The sequence below is a fragment of the Synchiropus splendidus genome, chromosome 1, assembly GCF_027744825.2.
Source record: "Synchiropus splendidus isolate RoL2022-P1 chromosome 1, RoL_Sspl_1.0, whole genome shotgun sequence".
NCBI lineage: Eukaryota > Metazoa > Chordata > Actinopteri > Syngnathiformes > Callionymidae > Synchiropus > Synchiropus splendidus.
Genome location: NC_071334.1, coordinates 15,584,662 through 15,605,774, shown reverse-complemented (window position 1 = coordinate 15,605,774; position 21,113 = coordinate 15,584,662). Strand labels below are relative to the sequence as shown.

General features: G+C 42.1%; 1 protein-coding gene across 2 annotated transcripts; it reads right to left on the bottom strand.

Annotated features, from left to right (window-relative positions):
* Positions 1-6: 6 nt before the first annotated feature.
* ell (elongation factor RNA polymerase II) lies at positions 7-20,932 on the bottom strand. 2 transcript variants are annotated; one of them, XM_053853378.1, is made up of 12 exons: positions 20,644-20,932; positions 11,253-11,297; positions 7,707-7,828; positions 6,814-6,977; positions 6,243-6,493; positions 5,510-5,634; positions 4,450-4,531; positions 3,043-3,649; positions 2,804-2,867; positions 2,333-2,504; positions 2,205-2,249; positions 7-1,995 (listed from the first exon to the last, which is right to left on the bottom strand). In XM_053853378.1, exons 1-12 carry the CDS (start codon positions 20,776-20,778, stop codon positions 1,891-1,893), a joined length of 1,917 nt encoding a protein of 638 aa, XP_053709353.1. In that variant the 5' UTR covers positions 20,779-20,932; the 3' UTR covers positions 7-1,890. The 2 variants fall into 2 exon arrangements, with proteins under 2 accessions (XP_053709353.1, XP_053709352.1); XM_053853377.1 differs by having other exon boundaries at positions 6,243-6,496; positions 20,644-20,929.
* Between the last annotated feature and the right edge of the window lie 181 nt (positions 20,933-21,113).

Below are 21,113 nucleotides of genomic sequence, written 5' to 3'. Positions count from 1 at the left end.
CAGCAGTTTCAGGATTCCCGAAAAGAAGTTTATTGAAACAAAGATCAATTTCAGTCCCATTCCCTTATGGTTTTTCAAAAAGCGTGCTTTGGGTATTAGCGACAACATTTCATGACTCTCCCAAAGACATTTGCTTCAACAGCAGCATGGAAATACTTGAGGAAAAAAAAACAAAACAAAACTTGAACAGGACATTTTGGCACATTCGGCACATAGATTACAACTTCAGGCTGACGGATTATACTTAAGACAGTTTTCTCCAACTTGTGATTGATTCAGACCTTGAGACAGGGGCTGTGTAGTCATCAAATCAGACACTGAGGAAACAACTGATGGAAAAAGGTCCTTGAAGCAATTGTTTTTCCTTTAATGCTGACAAACGCTATTCTTGGATTGGCATGAACCGATGTCGCTCGACTCCATCTTGAAAGTAGTGTGTCGCTTTAGTTTGAGTTCAACATCGACATACTCGACAACCGTGACCTGAGGATGATGCCCACTCCCGACACTGATAATAATTCAACTTAAATAATTCCACTGGATAAATTAAGAAGATAAAAATATGGTGATACCAAAAAATGAAAAACAACAACACTGAAATGTTCCTTAGCCATCATTAGTTACAGCACTCTGTTCCATCATGGCACTCGGTAAGCACTTTGGTATACATGCTGGTCAGACCCAGGTCTCATGGAGAGCTTGAATGGACGGGGCCTCATTTGGATTTTCAAATCCTAGCACAGTTGTATGTCCCTTCCCCAATAAAAGTGAAGACTGAGCAATGTAACATTCATAAAGCGTGCAATTGAAGTGACAAGAGGGTTTTGCTGGGATCGAGAGAAAGTGCAGAATTTTCATATTCACAAATAAAGACTGCTGTCTGATACCAGCCAGTGTTAGCTCCAGCAGGTCTTCTTCTTCTAGGGCGACTCCATGATGCCGGCAGCGCTTCTCAGAAGGGAGACTGGCGTATTGGAGAAGGAAACGGATATCAGGAGCAGGAGATGCAGCATGCTCCACGCAGATGACCACCATGGCTTCTTTTAACAGTCTTTTCAGTGATATGGGTGGACAGTGAAAACTGGGTATTTGACACCAATACCACTGATGACAGGAGCCAGATCTGAGCAAATTTGACAATGATTTCACAACAGAAAGAGGAAGCACCTCAGACAGTCACTCACACATCCTCTCCATTAAGACACATAGAAAAAAAACAACAAGACCAGCGTAGGACTGTGTGCACTGAGGAGAATGTGATTTCATCACCAACACCTCTTTTAGACAGATTTCATCATTAACGGCAACAGATCGACAATGAGATGGGCAAGGCAGCTTTTCTGGGAAAAAAAAAAACTGGAGAAGATATGAAGACGGCAAAGAGAAGGCAGAGTTTAAGTACCAATACAGAGGAGTGCTAGACTTGTTCTCCCTTAGAAATGTGTCCAAAATAAATACAAACTAAGATCAACTTCACAATCCTTTTTTCAGTATTTTCATGGAACTGATGCACCTTTCGTCAAAACAAACTCTCTGTACTGGGAAACCAGCAGATTTGTTCTGAGAGATCCCCGCGCAGGGATGTTTCAATTTAGAATCTCAAAGTAAAGTGGCGTTTTCCATCAACCATTCACACCTTTGCAGATCTTAAGCATGGAGGCCCAGAAGCTAAAAGGAACCTTGTACTCCACCGGCAGGTCTGGCCATGATCGGCGCAGCACCAAAATGAAAAATAAGAAACAAAGGTCCTGCTGCTTGTTCCTCGCTTGGGTCTTTGACCCAAATGATAATACTCATATCATGGCCTTTTTCAAGAGCAAAGAGAATCCAGTCTTCCGTTATCAGCTTGGTTTCCAGAGATAACAGGGAAACGAAACGACTAGCTAACTTCTAAAGTTGCTGTTGATCGTACTCAGCAATAAGTCTCTTTATATGTGCTAGTTTGTTGTGCAGATATTCACAGCGGTTCCTCTCTTGGCTATAGTTTGGATTCGTCTGCAGAAAAATAAAGCAAACAAAATGGTCAAAAGACTTGAACATGTTGATAAAGAGCATTATTTAATAACAAAAATAGTTCTAACTAATTTCTATTTGGCTAAATCAAGGATATCCAACTTAATCTAAAAAGTGCTTTGTGATTGACTTTAGCATAATAAATGAATGCTAAAACTATTAAAATAAAGTAGTAGTTGTAAACTCTGTACCTTTTTTATTTTATGATACTCTTGAAGTATCTGGTTGTGGATTGTCTGAAAAAAAAATAAATAAATAAATAAATCATAGACAATCTGCATTGCATCATCCACATCATGCCACATCGAGCCAAGTTTACCTTATACTTGTCTGTGCCATGTTGGAGCTGTTTGAGCTCATTGTCCAGCACAGTGAACTGCCGCGTGATGCCCTCTATCCGAGCGTGCAGCCCCCGATATTCACTGTACTCTGAGTTGAAATCATTTTTATACCTCTGACGCTGCTCCAGCGAGTTTATCACCGTGTATGTCCTGTCCGAGAAAAAAAACAGAAAAGTCAAACACCAATGTTTGTACTGAAAAATCCTTACAAAAACGTATCGTGACTTTTTCCATGGTAGCGCAGAACAAATAAACGTGGGAAACTATTGAGTATAGAGTATTTGAAAACAGCATTTTTAAATTATCATCATTATCATTATTATTAATAATAATAATAAACAGATGTTGCCAAAAACATAAACGTGTCAGCCAAAGCGGAGGCATTATAATTTAGAAATGGGGTAACAATACAGATGAAGATGAAGAAACAAGTTCGCTAAAATACCTACATTGAATAATCTTCCAATTCAGGTGCTGAAAACATAGTGGTACTGTTGCACATTCCATTGAGATCTGAAAAGAGGTCAACACGAGACAAGAATCTATGAGCATAATCCCCACGACCAGCAGAGGTCTCCAACAACACCCGAACACATGAGTTTCTTTATCGCTGGAACCAAACAGACACTAAAAGCCATATGTACAGTATCAATTCTAATATTAACACTCACTATTGATTGCATCTCACCTGTGCTTTTGTGTGGAATACTGTTGCTTTTGAGGTTTTTCGGGCTCATCTCACAGACTACCTTAAGGTCAGGCACAGGGCTTTTCCGCTCCTGCTCCTGCCGTCTCTCCTTCACCCTCTCCTTGTCTTTGGTCTTTTCTTTGCCTTTGTGTTTCTTTGACTTCTTCTTGGACTTGCTGTTGAAGGAAACGGGGCTCTTATCGATCGGGGGCTCCTGTCCAGTGCGCCCAGGAGGTGATGTGCTGATGCTGGGTGCTGTAAACATAGTTGACCCCGAAAACTGCGTAAGGGGTTGACCGAGCCTCTCGGACACTGAGGAGTCCTGGGAGTCGCAGTCTCGTCCGTTATTGCTGGAGTCGTTGCTGACATCCGACAAAGCTTCGAAAGAACGCGGAATGTCCAAGAGGGGGAGCTGCTGCGAACTGGAAGTCATGCCACCATCGGGAAGTGGACCTGCAACTCCTGCCGGTGTCCCACCAGCCTCTCCTTTCCCATTTGAAGAGTTGAGTTTGCCATTTACTAGAGTTGTGGAAGGCTTGCTGACCATGTGGGAAATCCTTGGCTTCTTATTGGCCAGTGGATCGATGAAGTCGGCAGCAGGTCTTTTCTACAAGACAATTTATCAAAGAAGCAGACATTAACAAACATTATGCATGTTGTGATGGAAATGATGAGCACAAAAATGACTAGCAGAACTTCAACTTCAGGCCTCAAAGGCACTTCATAAGATGCACAAAACTTCATTCATTTTATTTTAATGTTCAAATCATTGGGACTGAGGGCCAGCTTGGTGGTGGTAGCACACTGCAAAACCTCAACACCCAACAACCCTCAACTCTTCCCCAACAAGGTACACACTGCAATTACCTTAGGTTATATCATTTGTTGCACCGGTGGGTTCCAAACAGAAAACCTCATACACAGATGTCAGACAAACATTCCTGACTGGTAAATCCTTCATGCTACTCCCACCTTCATTATCGAAAATTCAAATAAAAGGTATGGAATTTTATATAGAGTAATAATATTTGGTAAAATGGAAATAGAGTCCTGAGTCATTTGCTCATCTTTTAAATGTGTTTTTAAACATGTCAAGTGCTACAAGGTGCAGTATTAAATACCTACTGAGGATGTATTAATTTCTATACATTCTTTCTATACATTTTCCAAACTTTTTATAGTAGACAGCCGAGATCAGGTTATGCCTGTCTGTTAAGTTACTTGAGCAACTATTATCCTCCAGTTATTTTGACACTGTAGATCAACCCCCTGGGTGTATTGAATAGCACTAACTCAAACAGTAATGCAGAGCACAAACAAATGATTATGGTAAGATGCACATGAGCTGTCTGCTCTCGCAATAAACCAAGTGTCAGAGCGACAGAAAAATCCAAAAAGAAAAGTGACCTGAGATGGTGAGCTCCCGACCAGTTCTTTGGGTGGGCTCTCTGATGGGGGACCGGTACTGTTCTGGGTCGAACACTGTTTTCTGCAATAACAATGTAGAAATATCCGAATCAAGAAGACTGTCTCCATTTCTCATCAAGTAAAAAAACATCACTTCACATTCAAGGGCTAAAAATTGTAATTACAATCTAGAAAGATCATTCACTAGTGCAGAGCTGGCTACAGTTAGTCGCGTGTGCCTGTGAGCTTGTAAGTGTGCTGACAGTCAGATGGAGTCCCATGAGTTTCAAATGTAAAAACAGGCCGACGGATATGGCCGAACCTTGGACCGTAGCCACCTAGAACTCAGATCAGCATGTGCTGGAACACTGTTACATCATGTGCGTTCCAATCCCGCTCCTGTGGAAGTCCTGCGTGACTTACTGCAAACACTCCAAACTCTGGAGGAGCTGGGGTTGGGGGGGGAGGTGGTAGGCGGTGGGAAGCATTTGTTGTAAGTCAGCTGATAAACTTAAACAGGGCTCAGTGTGAGGCCATTAGAGAGAGCACTACACAAATACTTTACAAACAAGAAGACAATTTAAATCTGTCAAATTAATTCATACCAGAATGGGAACATTAATAAAAGTAACAGAGAGCGAAAGTTGACGAAAAAGCCTGTTTATTTGTCCAAGTCTAATGGTCTCCAACAGAATTCAAAGTGCAGCCAATAGATCTATACCGCGGGTCGATAGTGCTTTATCCTAAGAACTAGAGCTAAAAATCTAAAATCACTACATTGCATTAGATAATGTGAAATTATTGAAGAGGTGAGTTTATCCAAGTCTACAAGAAAAAGCAGGGAACATAATTGCCTGTTCTATTAATAGTTTTCTGGGAGCGTGCGTTTCCTGAGTGTCCTAGTTCCAGGGAGAGCAGATTTTTCCATTGGGAAGAAGCCAACAGCTTATGAATTCAACAACATGACCAGTGAGCGCACAGACAACCATTGTTTCATCAAAAAGAAACAACTGCAGTTGAATTGAAAGGTCATGGTCGCGTCACACACACACACACATACCTGAACAATATTCTCTTCAGGAGCTGCTGGTCTCCTTCCGTGTATCCGGGCCAGTCCTTCTGAACTTCCTTATAAACTACGTCCTTCAATGTGAAGGTGTTATCTTTCCCATTTAGGTTAGCCACCTGGAAAACAACAGAGGCAACCGTCACTTTGTCAGGCCAGTAGCACAGCCCAATGATTCGTGATGATTCACTGAACCACTTGTCAAACGGAAATGGTTCACACACAAGCTTTGTTTAACTTACTGACACTTTTGCAATTTATTTAACAATGAAATATTACATGAAATTTTCATTCTGGGGGAATAAAATGTCCCTAGTACCTGGCTGTGTCCTTGAGAATAAGCATTTTCAGATCGCAATCTCAGACCAGAAGTACGATGAAGCTATGTCTACAGCCCCAAACATGGCACAGCTGGGACACGCCAAAATGACAGCACAACTACATGTTTAGAAAAAAAAAAAAAAAAAAAAAAAAAAAAAAAAGGCTGGGGTCAGGGTGCGTCTTCCTTGGTTGTCTCTGTGATCCAACCCAGTTCCATCTGGTGCTTCTCCTTCACTTTAACTCCAAATCTCCACCCACCATAACTGTGATACTCCAGCAGGATGTCTCTCACTTTGTCTACCATCTTGTCATGCACCTGTACCACTGGTCTCAGGCTGTGGTCTGTAAATGCTTGTGCTCTAGGCTGCAGCTGGATGTGGCTCAATGATTCGGACGTGTGCCTCACCTGTTGCAGGTGGCTGTCTAGGCAGTCCTTGTCTGACGGCGAGAGGCTGTCCTTCTGTAGCCTCAGAATCAGCTCAGGCTTCTTGTAAGGCTTAAGGGCCAGAAGGTGGATGAGGCGCTCACGGAGTGGCCGGTTCAGAGTAGCGCCTTTCTTCATCGTACTGCTGGAGATGATAACAGGCCGAGATGTTCTCCTCGAGGGGGCAATATCCGAGAGGCCGGGTGCCGGTTTCCGGATTTGAACCCTTTTGCCTACTGAATTAGAAACAAGGAAATTGAGAAAATAAAAACAGGATGTTCTGGTAGCTTTATTTCTCAATTAAATATTCTCAATGTCTTAAGGGCTACATCAAACTGAAAAATCAAACAGCGCTACATCGGGGGAAAAGGGTGAGAGAAGTGGACATGAGATGAAAAAGACAACAAGAGATTAATTTAGAACATTACTATACCTAATATAGCTACAGTTTAATTATGTTGTTTTTTTCCACTAATACAACTTGAACAACTTTCAAACAAGTGTAGCACTGAGCAACATATGTGGAGTGCAGTTTTAAGAGGTGACTGCCGACCTGCATATCTGCCCCCAGGCTTGATGACGATCGCACTCCTACTGCGAGTCTCCTCCTCCACTTGAGCCATGTTTTCCCTGGCCTTCTGGTAGGAATCATCCGTGGCACATACAGTTATTTTATCCTGGATGCCACCTAAACAATCCAGTTGAACGTTCCCATCGCTGCCGAGGAGAAGACAACAGCTCTAATAATGTTGGAATGTTGAATAGATGACACTGAAATATGCACCTGGGTTCAGGAAAACGAAATTCTCCCAACACAAACTTTGGCTCACTTCACAGTGTTACTTTCAGTCAGCTGATGTGTGTGGTCAGTCATGTGCGTTATAAATTGGAATTAATGTCCGATTAAAATCCGGTCAATTATGTGGTCAAACTGCATCTGACCCACTTGCTATTATCAAGGAAGCCCAGTTTTGTCCTTATTAAATTTCACCAGCCTTAATAGGTTTAAATGAACCATGTGACAGAGCTAGCATCTTCCCTGTTCCCAAATATTGAGTCATCACTGACTGATATTCATCTAATGAGTATTTCGAAAATGTGAGTTGAGAACATTGACATTCAGGTCTGACCTCTTCTGAGTCGAAAAGTTTTCAGGAAAATGTTGCTTGTCAAACAAGGAAGATGCATTGTTCCTCTTTTAGGTTGCACACTTCCTACAGCAATGAAGGAGAAAATAACCCCCACATACTGAGAGTAAAAGGTTCATAACAATGTGTTTTGCAAATACATGTAAATGATTCTATTTTCATGATAGCTAATGAAATAGCTAAGATAGCTAAGAACAGATTATAAATCTCAGCAAATAGATAGATTTCATTTGAATAATAAGTAGCTTTTTTCCATTTGTTAAACACGTCTATACGTCAGGAGGAAGAGGATGATCACCTGGTGATGTACTGCTGGATGCAGTCGAAGCTTCCCTGGGGGTTATCTCTGCCCACATTTGACAGGTAAAAACTGAACGTTTGGGGCTCACCAGAGTTTTCCGACCTTGGTATCGAAATTTTCTGTTTGGAGAAAAAAAAAAAGAAGCATCTTATTCTAGCGAGGATATACATTTCAAGATAAGTAAGAATGATAAGTGGTACAAGCATACTGGACATATCCTGTACAGTAAGTGTTTAATACGTCAAAGCAACAGATAAGATGGCAAAAGAATGGTGAGTTTGCGCTTCATAGAATGTTCTGTTTCATTTTGGGGTGGAATTGAGGCTGGGAGAGGAGCCCTCCACGAACCTGCTATATAACAAAGCATCTCACAGTCTAGCAACACGTGATATGATTGGTTTTAGCTTTTGTGTGTTGTGCTATAAGACTTGCATTGTATTTCGTATAACATTTAGACAAGCGACCTGAATCATTTAAACACAATCTCAAGTGTTTGCTGTTAGCTGATATGAGATGTGACGTCTCAAGTGATCCCTGTGGATAACTTTCAACAGACCCTGGAGGACAGTTGATGCTCAATGGTGATAGCGCTTGTTAAATAAACATATCATATAAAACAGAGTTCACACTCACATTAACTGCAAGGCATACAAAAAGAGGCCAGTTCCAAGCAGTTGATTCAGCTAGATGGAGCTGGCAGATAAGTTTGCTTGCTGTTTAGCAAGAAATGTGCACTAAACTTGTTTGATATTTGCCGTGACACAAGGCAACAAAAAATACCCTTGTAGCGTCTCCTGGTCCTGTTGCTCAAAATATAAACACCACCATCTAGCATTATGTTACAAAACACTGTACCAGAGCCACATCCTACAAATATGTATGGCTGTAAGGCTCATCTGAACAGCAGGTCATGTGACTTCGCGGCAGTTATGCACAACCCTATGTATCACATGGTTGCTGGTTCGGGTTCGGCCTATGTCTCTTGTGCATGTATTTATTCATACATTTTAGTGCGATCCTCCTCAAAATATCAAGCGGCGTACATAGAAATACATGCCATTTATTTTACTTATGTATTTTTTAGGTATTTCTCATGCCACCAATAACGTCACCCCGGTCTGGGGGGGTTAACAGAAATACAGTGACAAGAATAACAAAAATGCCAAAAGAAGAGACACTATTGCACAGCCATGTTTCACAACGCACAGCTTGTGACATCATCTCATCTAAAGAACGACATTTTGAATCAATCTCAGCGTTATCGTTGAGCAAAGGAGCAGCAGTGCTGTAGTCTGCACTCTTCAATATTGTTAAAAACTCCCAGGAGGTAGGCGTGTGTAATCTTCAGATGAATAAGAAAGAGGAACTGAATGAAAGGAGAGGCACAGAAGTGAGTCGGCTGACACACTGACTCACATTCTGAAGGCCTTGGAGTGAGAAGACACAGCAGCACCCCCTCACCAACAGCTTCAAACATCAAGTCAGACTTATGGTGACAAATAATGGGGTGCTTTGGAGTTTAATAATGTTACATTTACAACAACCATCATTAAATAAAATATAAAAACAATGATCACATTCCTTTGCCAAGACTAAACAATGCATCCGGTTGGGCCGGTTATACAGAAGCAGAGAGTCTTTCATAGAGGGCAGGAAAAGGCAAAGGAATTCAATTCTGATGGTGTGGAATTGAAATACTGCATCCAAGCCACCAGACAACTCTATCAAACACTAATACACACTTTGGTCAACCCAATACTCACCCTGCCTCTCATTAATCCACTATTTCTAGCTTCGGAATTATTTCAAAACACAGACCAAAAAGAAGGCTTGTCCTCAATCTGAGCATATTGATCCACCATGCCGACACATCTGGCAGGGTCGTGAATTACAAATTCAATTGTAAATTCTGCCTTGTCATCATACAATAATGGATATCTAAATGGGAATATAAACGTAAAATTCCTGTTGGAGTCAAGTGGGCTATTTTATAACACAGCGAGCTGTGCGATACACACACACATCGTCTACACCTGTCTGGAGCGATACCTGCATATTTACTATGGGATGTGAAAGTAGCAACAATGTGTTACAACATTCCCTCAGAACTGAGAAGCACTGGCAGGTGCGTGAGTGAGAGTCCATTTGTGAGGGCTGACAGAAGCAGCTGACCATCTGCTGGGTAATACAGCAATTCTCACACTTCCGACTGTCGCTCTGCCTTTCAACTGGCTCCAGAAGCATCAAAACGCAGCAGGTACTGCTTTGCTACTTTGTCAGACTAAAATAAAACCAACAACAATTAATGAAACATTAACGGATGGTTGGAAATCATGTAACAGAAGAATCTTCAGAGGCGTTCTGCCGTTCATTTGGTTATATTTTGATGGTTTTGTGATTCAACTGTATGGTCCCGCTACTGAACCTTTTCTTTGCACCGCCTGCGTGCGTTGTGACACTTGCTGTTCACTTCAGCTCATTGCAGTCAATGATGTTGAACGAGAAATCTAATGTGTTCTTTCAAACCCACTAATCAGATATTATATAATATTTACATTTGCTTTCTTCTGCCAGCCTTCGGGCATGACGTACTTTGAATTTGCATCTGCTGCAGATGACAGCACTGACCCTACCGAGTCAATGGATGCACAGAAATGACAGCTACGGCCTCCAGGTGGCCAACTGGAGACGTGACACACGGAGGCTTTGTACACTTTTGTCTCAGCCGTGTGCGATAATGGGGGTCAGCCAAGCATCTGCAGCAATAAACAAACAACTGCCAACATGCAAGAACTTAGATGTAGAAGTACTACTAGGTACTGACCGAGACGTTTTCATTTGATTTGCTGCAAGCACTAAACTGACAAGTCGAGGAATGTCCCAACAAATGGATGGTGATCAATGTATTTCCAGAGCCGTCTTCTCATACAATAAAAGGATTGTCAGGTGAAGTTCATGATAGGGCAAGATTTTCTTTCTCCTTCTCTTCCATTGCAAAGAGATGTGGGTGTAGTGCAGGAAAACAGCGAGGACGGCATCTGAGGACGAAGAGCTACTGCAGTCTGTGTTGTCAATTCAATAAAGCTGTGAATGAATCCGTTACAACTGCAGGAGCTGCACTGCTTTTCATGTGTAAGATGTTACTCTACGGCCTCAAAGTGTTAAAATAAAACTGAATGAACATGACACCTGCAGACTAATACTCTTTATTGTGTTCCTTGCCACTTCAGCCAACTGTGAGTGAAAGCCGGCATCCGGAGACGAAATCACAGTGCAGTTATCTCTGTTCTGGCTGATCACCCACACGTGCATTGAAAACCACCAATAGAATGCAAACTCATCAGTCACTCCCCAGGATCAGTAAAGGAAACATATCTATCGAGTAATTGGTAGCTTTAGGAACACAACCAAAAAAAGCCGTCATGCCTTTTTACATCACAGGGCACAGAAAATCACACACCTACTGAGTCACCAATTAATGACTTCGGAACTAGGAGGAAAAGTGAAGGACGGAATGTGAAGGAGGATGTGGCGAAAGCTTACCCCTTGGGTTCCATTGAATCTGATGTGTGGTCGAGAAGAAGGGGCCTGTAAAAGACGACATGAAAGCATGATTATTAAAAACCAAACTGAGACCATCAGTATGATGCACGGGCAAACAGACATACTGTGACTGTACACGACAAATACATGGTGGTCATGAATTTCAAAGAGCCAACAGGAATGGAGATGGGCTGGGCAACGTAATGAAATTATGACTGACCACTACATCAGAGTGGAGTACAAGATGAGGCGCCCTGTCACACGAGAAACACCCCCACATCAAGAGTCACGCAGGTACAGATCTGATGGACACCGAGAGATCCTCCATGGCGGGGCTAATTAAGTTATTCTTTATGGTAAGGTCATTCATTTCCTTAAAATGTCTTACTGTGAAGAAGGATAAAATGTAATGCAAATGTGTTCATAGAACAATTTTCAAGGCAGATACAGCTGAAAACTCTTTGTAAAGACGTCCCAAGTTCAAATATATTAAAACAACATTCACTTATTTGTCAAGTATTATTCCCATTCAGGAATCTCAATTCATCCACGGAGCCAGAGGCTTTAACCCTGGCTGCAGTTAACACAGTGCCAGTGTGAGCATTCCCATTACCTATTCCCTCCCCCATCCCCGGCTGCAAACATAGTGCAACCCTCAGCCTGTTCATTTGAATGGCCTGCTGACATGTCACTATTCGCTGGGACCCAAGCCCAGAATGTTCCACACAACCAATCTCTGGGACACAGCAGCCATGAACCAAAGGCTGTGGCTGTCCACTCACACTCTCAGCCAGCAACCAAATGGGCAGTGAAATTCAGCCACTGAAATAAGAACGAAACTGAGCCAAATGGCCCAAGATGACTGAGCAAAGACAGGTTGGCGGATCTAATGAAATCTCAACTGTTGCGAGTTTATGTGTCAAAAGTACAATGAAAACCAAGATCATGAACTACAGTCATCAACACTCGAATGCCCCGGCGCCATGCTTTGGTTTTGGTTTCATACAGAGTGGCGCTGCAGCCCATGCCAACAATGTGAGTAACGTCAAAACATTGTGTTTTAGAATGGAAGAAAGTTTTCCCAAATTTGCGTCACTTTTCACAGGTTGATTTCCTGTCTGTACGTTCCACTCCACTCCACTTTGCCGCATGGAGCTCTGCTCGAAATACAATCCCTGCCAATTTGTAGCACTGCAAGATTGAGTGTCATCACAACAGATCAATGAAATGACAAGTGTTGTGTTGTATTTGCCCATGTGAATAACATCGGCCAATGTCCGATGTTCTTGGAGCTCCGCCTCCATAGCCTATCTCAGCTTCAGCGCAAAAGTCCTGGTTTAAGCTGAGAGTTAGCCGGGGTGAAAACAGCTTTAATGTCAATAAAGTGCCTTTGACATCAATAAACTGATGTGAAGACTTTGTTTCTGCGTAGATTGCACTGCTGCACCCAACAAATGAACAGATATGCATTGTGTAATATGGATTCATGCAGTCACGCAACTGCAACCATGCAACTTTCTGTTTTGAAAGAGTGATGTGAAGAAATGTAAAGTCACATTCCTCTTCTGTTTCACTATTTACATTGAATGGTCTGGTATTTTCAGTATTTTTCAGCAGTTTTAAGAAGCTGCGTGCTTTGCATCTCTTGTGTCACAAAAGTGCAGCCTCTTTTACTGAACCTGCTCCGGAGGGAGAAGTAATAACAAAACAAGCAAAAAATATTGATAAATAAATATTTCAAGTACTTCAATGGTAGATCCTGTGACTTGGTTATTCATAAGTAGCTCACAAGCTGAAGGTGTGTGCCTCCTTTGTTGTAAAATGATGAAAACGATGCCTGTCTATATGCAAAAAATGAACTGCCCTATGATAAAAGGAATGAACGCAATGGGTTCACAACAGAAAACATTGAGCGAATGAATACAGAAAAAGGGCCCTGACTATCAGCTTCTACTGTGAGGGGTTAAACATGGCACAGGTCTATTCACCCAGCCTGATGCATGTTTGATGCATAACTGGAGCGACTTGCAGGTGTTTCCCAGTCGCTGCCTCTTTACTGCAACAAAGAGCCTCATTGAAGCTTCACGTCAATAATGCCTCACAACGCTTGATCTCCAGACACGTTGTTAAAGTCACAACCTTTCATCAGTTCCATACTACGGTTCTCCTAGCACATATTCTGCCAGCTGATTATCACTCACGTAGAGGGAAGATATGATTGGACCTGCAGCCATAAACAAATGAAGACGCAAATAACGCGAACAGCAACATGAAGGCTGCATGCTTAAACAACCGCCCAGTGGATATGAGACACTTAACAACGTCCTTGAGTGTTGCACATGAAACAAAGACTCAAAAAGAGTTGCTCCATAGGCTGATTCATGGTCGGGATTCCTGCCTTGCATAATCAGGACGGCTCTAAAATGAATCGAGATTTCATCATTTTCATCAGCATCATCCCTTAGCCTTGACAGACAACTTAAAAAAAAAAAAAAAAGCTCAAGTGATTTGTAAATCGCTGTGTGTGAACAAAAATCTGCTGCTCTGCTGGTCGCCTTAAAAACTGTAACCAAACATGTAACATGAGTGTTTACCAATGTCCCCACAATCTTTGCCGCACAGCATAATACCATATCCTCTGTCTCAGGAGATACAATAACTTTGGTTATACATTGGTTACTTCACCTCTAACTCATTGTGTTGTTCTGAGCCCTGATCTTTACAAGCTTCATATAAGCCCAGAACATATTGCTTGTGGTTCATCTATGTTTTAGTGTGTGAGACAGCATGCAGCAAAAACACGCAAATACAACCACGTGAAACTATCAACACTGCTTTTAAATTTTAAGCACAATTTCATATTTTATGATGAAATAAACTGCGGGGGCAAAGTGAATGACCACTGAATGTTCCTCATGCTTTGATCATGAACTGCACAAAAGTTGACCACCACTGTGAAATGTCCGTCAATTCATGGAGGACAGTCGGATAAAAAAGAAAAAAGAACAAGCCTTAGTATGTATCCCAATAATTGAGAGATTCGTCTAACAGTATTTAAGTGCTTTGTGCCATTGTCTTGCCATGAGACACCAAATATCTATGACGTAGCCAAGAAAACTACAAGGTCCAACTTCATTAAAAAAAAAATTCTGAGCAAAAATCCAGAGTTACCGTCACAAGAGGTCTCAATTAACATTTACTGTCATTTTTCAGTCACAGTGTGACAAACTATGTTTTATCACTCACCTGGGATGAAATAGTAAACAACAGGCAAGATCTAGTGTATGTTATCTCATGAACTTCTTGGGCGTTATTCAAAACCATAATCTACAGACCTACAGGGCAGAGGTTGGTTTTAAACAAACAACCTGGATTCCACCCTACGTTGTAAAATACATTATGTTGAGCATTGTGGTAACATGTAATTGTAGAATAATAATTTGGCACATTTAAAAAGGAGAGACCCTCGAACATCAAATGAGGCATATCAGTTAATAGCATCACTAAATATGGGCAATAAACCATGGACAATGTAGGTCAAAACTCAGCACCATTTACTGTATAATTTTGGCAAACTGTGAGAGTGAAATTTTATCATCCAGTAAAACCACCTCACGTGCCAGTGGAAAATTGGACCCCTGCAGGGTTAATAGTTTCAGCATGAAATGCATGTCAACATCAAGTCAGTCATCAAACATCCTGCAAAAACTAAAGGGCAACTAAGACAAACAAGTTCTGTATTGGACTGACTGCATCAGAACATCTGCTTGGTTTAGTGACACCAGCATGACACGGTCACTGATGGCACCGTTGACACACGACAGAGAAACACCATGACATTTGGAGTCTTATTTGGCCTGAGTGGTTACGGTCATCCCTCGCTGTGTCCCGTGATCTGTTGAAACTGGAGAGTCAGCATTCCTTAAATAACCAGAGAACTGGCACAGACTGACTAGCGTCAAGTTTCAAATCTCCACCTGGTCTCCATTACTCCTAAAACCTTTTCAAGGCAGGGGGTAAATATACCAAGAGAGGAAATATGACAAGCTGCACATTACGGAATAAAAAATAAATTAAGCAAGGGTGAAAAAAGCTACAAAAATAACAGCATAAAACTTCATATTAATATGATAAATTTGACATTAAGTGTTTAGTCCCATTCAGAATGAAATTATAAATGATAAGCCATATGAACTACCTTCACTGTTTGATCAACAAAACTGCTGCACGGATGCATTATAGGCTGAATCTGTGGGTTTAAAAAAAACACTGACTGTTTCAATAGTACACTGCAACACAAATGCTGACATCTCAGGGCTGTCAAGGTAAATTCCAGGGTTTCTTCTTTTGCTCTAGCTAGTAGTCAGGACCTGTCTGACAATGTAGTTGTCTAGTTGTTTGTAATGTAGACCATGTGTACATGGTCTGGTTCACCCCTCTCATCACAGCCCACTCCTCCTCGACACTGGCCTGCACTCATATGGCAACAACGTAAGTACGCACTGTCACCCCCAGGCCAATTCTCATCACCGTACACAAGCTACCACTTGGAAATACCATCGGACAACATGGACTATAATCTTATTGCTGCACAGGAACGTGACTACTTCATAGCAAAATGGAACATAACTCAACTGACAGCCTTGGATCAAGCACCCTGAGGTTTCATCATGAATCACAGGGTTTCCCACAACTCTAAACTGAGAACAGTATCGGGTGCTGTCATGAGCGAGTACGAGTACAGCAAAAGTATCGGAGTATCGGTGCCGATATCGGGACATCCTTAATCACTAGAGTATGAATTTTATGTTAGATCATCATGATCACTTAACATCATTTGACCGCTAATCTGGAGTGATAAACAACTGATGTACTCACAGACATGTCAGCGAGTACAGCTTATCAATTGTCATGTTCAAAGCCCAATGTCTGCCACTGGCTGGCTTTAGCTAAAAGAGCTTGGTGGGATTCCACATATAAGAGAAAAGTGGTAATAAATTCAAGAAATACTGGGTCCGATCTACTTTGGAATATCCATGAAAAATAATGAGGGTACAACAGAAAGAGAAAGTAGTTTTCAAAATAATGTAGGAAGAAAACAAAGAGTTGAACGTTTTAAACTTCTCAGATAATAAAATATTTTTTACAACATCATGCCAAAGCGTCAATGTCAAACATGAAACAACAAAAGAACAAATCGCAAATGTCAGAAAGCTACGACTAACCTGAACCATCAGTACCTGGTGCTGCTACTACCATCCTGCCCATGTTCAATTTAAAGGTTACATGATTAAAGGGCTGGAACGGCAAATAAAAAGGTATTACAGTCAATAGAGGGAGAATGTGATAGTGGAGCCGTGACTAATACACTGTGAGTGGGTAGACAAGCATGTCTGTACAAGAGGCACTGCTCAATAACAAGGTGGACATGAACGACGCGATCATAAACAACATGACGACTGGGCTGATGAGATAAGATTCACATTCAACCAGTGGAGCCAAAATAACAACGATTAATTAACAACGATTACAGGAGAATACAGGAGGCAGATAGGTGAATTTTTAAGTTTTAAACACTCTGTAGTGCAGGGCTGGCCAACCAGTCCGAGGCACAGAGCCACATTGTTTTACTGTGTTGCGGCTGAAAAGAGCAACATCCGACAAATATGTGAGGCTGTAAGGCTCATATGAACAGATGAGATCATGTGACACACATCCTTGGGTGTCACAAGGTTGCTGGTCCGGCATACGCCTCTTGTGCATGTATTCAAGATTCATACATTTTACCGTGATCCTCCTCGAAATATCAAGCGGCGTAGATAGAAATGTGTGCGCCATTTATTTTAATTGTATATATTTTTTTATGTGGCTCATGCCACCAATAACGTGGCCCCGGTCAGTGTATGTGAGCGAAGCTGCAGCGTCTCATCTTCACTCCACTGAATTAAATGGACTTCACCACGGTTAACAATGAATAATAGGTGAAACACATGCCATATGTTTAGTTTAGGGAATGACGAAGTGAAAGGTGGGAGAAAGTAATGTAAATCATGTTGATCGTGGATCTGATGATGGTCCAAGTCTTAGGACCGCGACTCACGTCGGCATTGAACGCGCTCCAAGGTTTATTGTTTATGTCGCAAAGTTGAATGTAATAACGACACTTTGTCGGAATAGCTCTTACTTATTTCTTGAAAACGATAATCTCAACAGCAACTTGACCAAAATCGTAGCCAGTTTGGTGGCTCATTTGGTGAAGACCCCCATGAAACTGGGGAAAGAGCCGCACGCGGTTCGGGAATGCTGTAGTGACTTGAATAGCTCAGCTACCAAGAAAAGATCGATACTCTTAACATGTAAAATAAAGAATATGTAAAGTAATTTTATTAAATACAGTCGAGCTTGGCATCAGCACTACAAGTTCACCTAGTGACAGGCATTCATAGCTCCTGGGAGGTGTGAATCATATGTGCCAGCGATTTTGATTCTGGCAATCAACACCAACACCAAAACAGCGATGCGCCAATCAACCCGCCAGTCAAGTGGGCCCAATTCTGTCCTGCTTTCCTCCGCAGTTTAAAAAAATGTGATGTACAATCAATTCATGACTTAAAAGATTTGCAAAGTGCCCACTGTTTTAAAGAGCAATTCCAAGACATAACACAACAGCAACTACCTGGACATCAAGTCACTCACTTTACAGTCGCACCATTTTGGCATGGCGGCACAAAAACACAGATACACACCTTATACACCTGTATGCTTATTTTGCGTAAAGATTTGAAAGAAGATGAACAAGACTGGAGACATGATAGCTTGTAGTAAGGGAAAGAATCATTAGAAAAAATGTATTTCCATGCAAATAGATGTTTACAGCTTATAAGTTATGGCAGTTGGGGCAGGGCTTTGGATGGCCAGTTTCAAAATCCTTGCTAAACGCCTGTGTGTCACCATCATTTACATGTAAAGCCTGGATGTCATGCAATATTTGTTATCAAGGGCCATTAATAAAAAAATAAACAGAAAAAAAGGAATGAACCATTACAAGCCTATATCAATAGCCAAAGAGGCTGTTCAGAAAAACATATCTGCCACCCAGAAAATATAGACATTTTTGCATTTTTCAGAGAACAGGCCTCCAATGTGACATCCCCTCTATTGGCACAGTTGAACAATGAGACTACGTTTTGTCTCTCTATATGCTAAAAAGAATCCTAAAATGAAGGGAAACATATCAATTATATTAATGAAAATAGACCTGAGGCAGGCAAACTTATACCGACTGCATTATTTCAGTTGCATGGGCGGGAGGGCACACAAAATAGTTATTGTTAGAATAGCATCCACTTGCTTCACATTACCTGTAGTGCTACATCAGCGTGGCACTGAATTGGTAGGTTGACTGAGTTCCACTAGTATAATTCTCACGCAGCACAAGTCTTTTCTCCCCTTTGAATGCAACAGGCACCGTTCACATCTCAAGACTCAACCATTGTACTGGTTAGCTGATGCTGACCCGGGCTTGAATGCCAGCAAGATCTTTTCAAATCAGCAACTCAAAAACATACCATTTTCTTTGTCTGGTGATGTCAGAACCTACTAGTGATATTGAATGTCCCTGGCTAAGAAGATAGAGGAAACACTCTTGGGGTTAACAAATATTATTATGCTCATAATAAGTAGATATAAAATAAATACCATTACTTTTGAAAGTATTGCATCCAAGCACTCATATTTTTAAACTGTGTTGGGCCATTTTCTTGCTTATTTCAGGGCCAGGTTTTTGTCTGTGCGGTCAGATCTTTGCATTACTCCGATAGGGTAACGTTTCAATGACACCAGCTTAATCCAATACTTCCGTCAACTGATGACAGTGAGTTGGGAACGTATCATGTTAAGCCTAGGATTCGGACTGGCCAGTAACCGAACATTTTTGAACAGCTTTCCCAAAACTCAACGTCCTATCACAAAGACTGACACAGATAGTTCCGAACCTTGGCCTCATTTACAATAATTGGTGATGATGAAATCATTTGTGTAACAAGATAACTGCTGTTCTTCTGTTTTGACTCGGGGACATCCTTAACCCCTTCACTCCCATTTGGCAGCGTATTCTCACAGCGTATCCCAAAGCGGATCCTCCATGATATAATTTCATGTCATTTGCATGCGATAATTAATCAAATATTGACCTAGAACACTTAACACCTTTTAGTAAATTCAAAAGCATTTGAGGAATGGCAGGAAAATAGGTTCTAACAAGTGCTGTGTTGGATAGTTGTGTGTTATTTTGCCACCTATATTTGTGCGTTTGCGATTTCAAGGCAACTTATGAAGGTGGGGACAAGTTTTAGCAAGAAAACGCTGTATCTTAGTATCGTGAAATCAAAACACAAGCAGGATTTCAAGAATGTTGGCGATGAGTTATCGTTTTATGATTGAGGAATCCATTTTCCAGACCTGCCTTGAATGACACAGACATAGTTGAACTGCTCAGCGGTGAGACTTGTCACAAGTTCTGTGGTCGACAAATGTGAACCGAGATCACGGTAATAGACAAACTGAGCTTCCGTTTTGTTGATCAATTGCCTACACTGGATTGGTATTATAAACACATTATTGACAAGTAGCCACCCACACTGGGACAACTGTGTTGTGTTTTGTCTTATCAGCTGCAGTCGTGCTGCACACAGTCGCTGAAGCTGCAGATAAGGCCCTTCTCTGCTGGTCGGCCAGGTTTTCTGTCAAATATTTATAGAAGCTGAAACGTTAGATGGCAATCCTCAGACCTGGATCTCTCCCTGCGAGCGAGGCCACAGAGCAGATCCCTGTCAGGGTGGATTCCGGCACCTCATTTCAAAGTTAGCCAGGAGCCAGAAAACTTCCAGACTATTTAAATGGCGAATTCAACACAAGGCACGACTGGGGATTTCGCAACAGTCGCTCTGTGCATTTCAGAATGATTCACCATGTTGATGACAAAAATGGGCAGACAACTTTCTGGAAGGAGCTCGGGCAGCCAGAGCTCACGGTCAGGAGAAATAGCCGACAGTTTCGTGCTTGTGGCGTGGAAAAGGGGAAGTTGGTCGATCATAGAGGTGAGACAATAGTCTCGGTCATTTCATAAACAAGTTGCAGAAACAAGTCGGATCGAGTTCAGCCATGATAAGTCAGTGTGCGATGACTCCACAAAATCGCTAGCGGACAGACCGAGTGAACACGAGCAGAGAAGTCGGAGGAGACACTTGTCAGAGCCCAGCAGGCGACACATGAGTGTGGTGGAGGAGTGAAGGCAGGACGGCAGCATCCAGACACAGTGGACGGAGCCACCAGTCGAGCACACACACACACACACTTCCGCACGTCACAAAGGAGAAAGCGAGACCCTTACCTTGGTGCTCTGGTAGCCTTCAAACGCTCTTAGAGCGCTGTCAGTGAGTTTAACGTGAAAGACGGACACATTGCTGCCGTTGCTCACTCTTCCACAGGACAGTCCGTAGCTCCGCTCCTCCTTCAGCGCCGCCATCTTGCTACCGTTCCCACCACGCGCACGCACGCACTCTGCCGTAAACCGACGAGTCCCGTTGCTTTTCAATGAATATTCAACAAGCGGTCACTGATGAGGTCACCAGAGGCAGCGTCGCGGGCCGAGCCGCTGGCCAGACGCGTATGAAAATGACACAGCTTTGACATGCTCGACAGTAATGTGCGAAGGGCCAAATGAGGCGATATCAATAAAGTGCTCGGCTGGAGTGTGCGTAGGAAGAGTGAGGCGGTGGGTCATCCGATTACGTCAGGTTTACGTCAGGATGAAAAAATCCCCACTACTCTGGGAATGTCCACCAAACTATGAATCAGAGG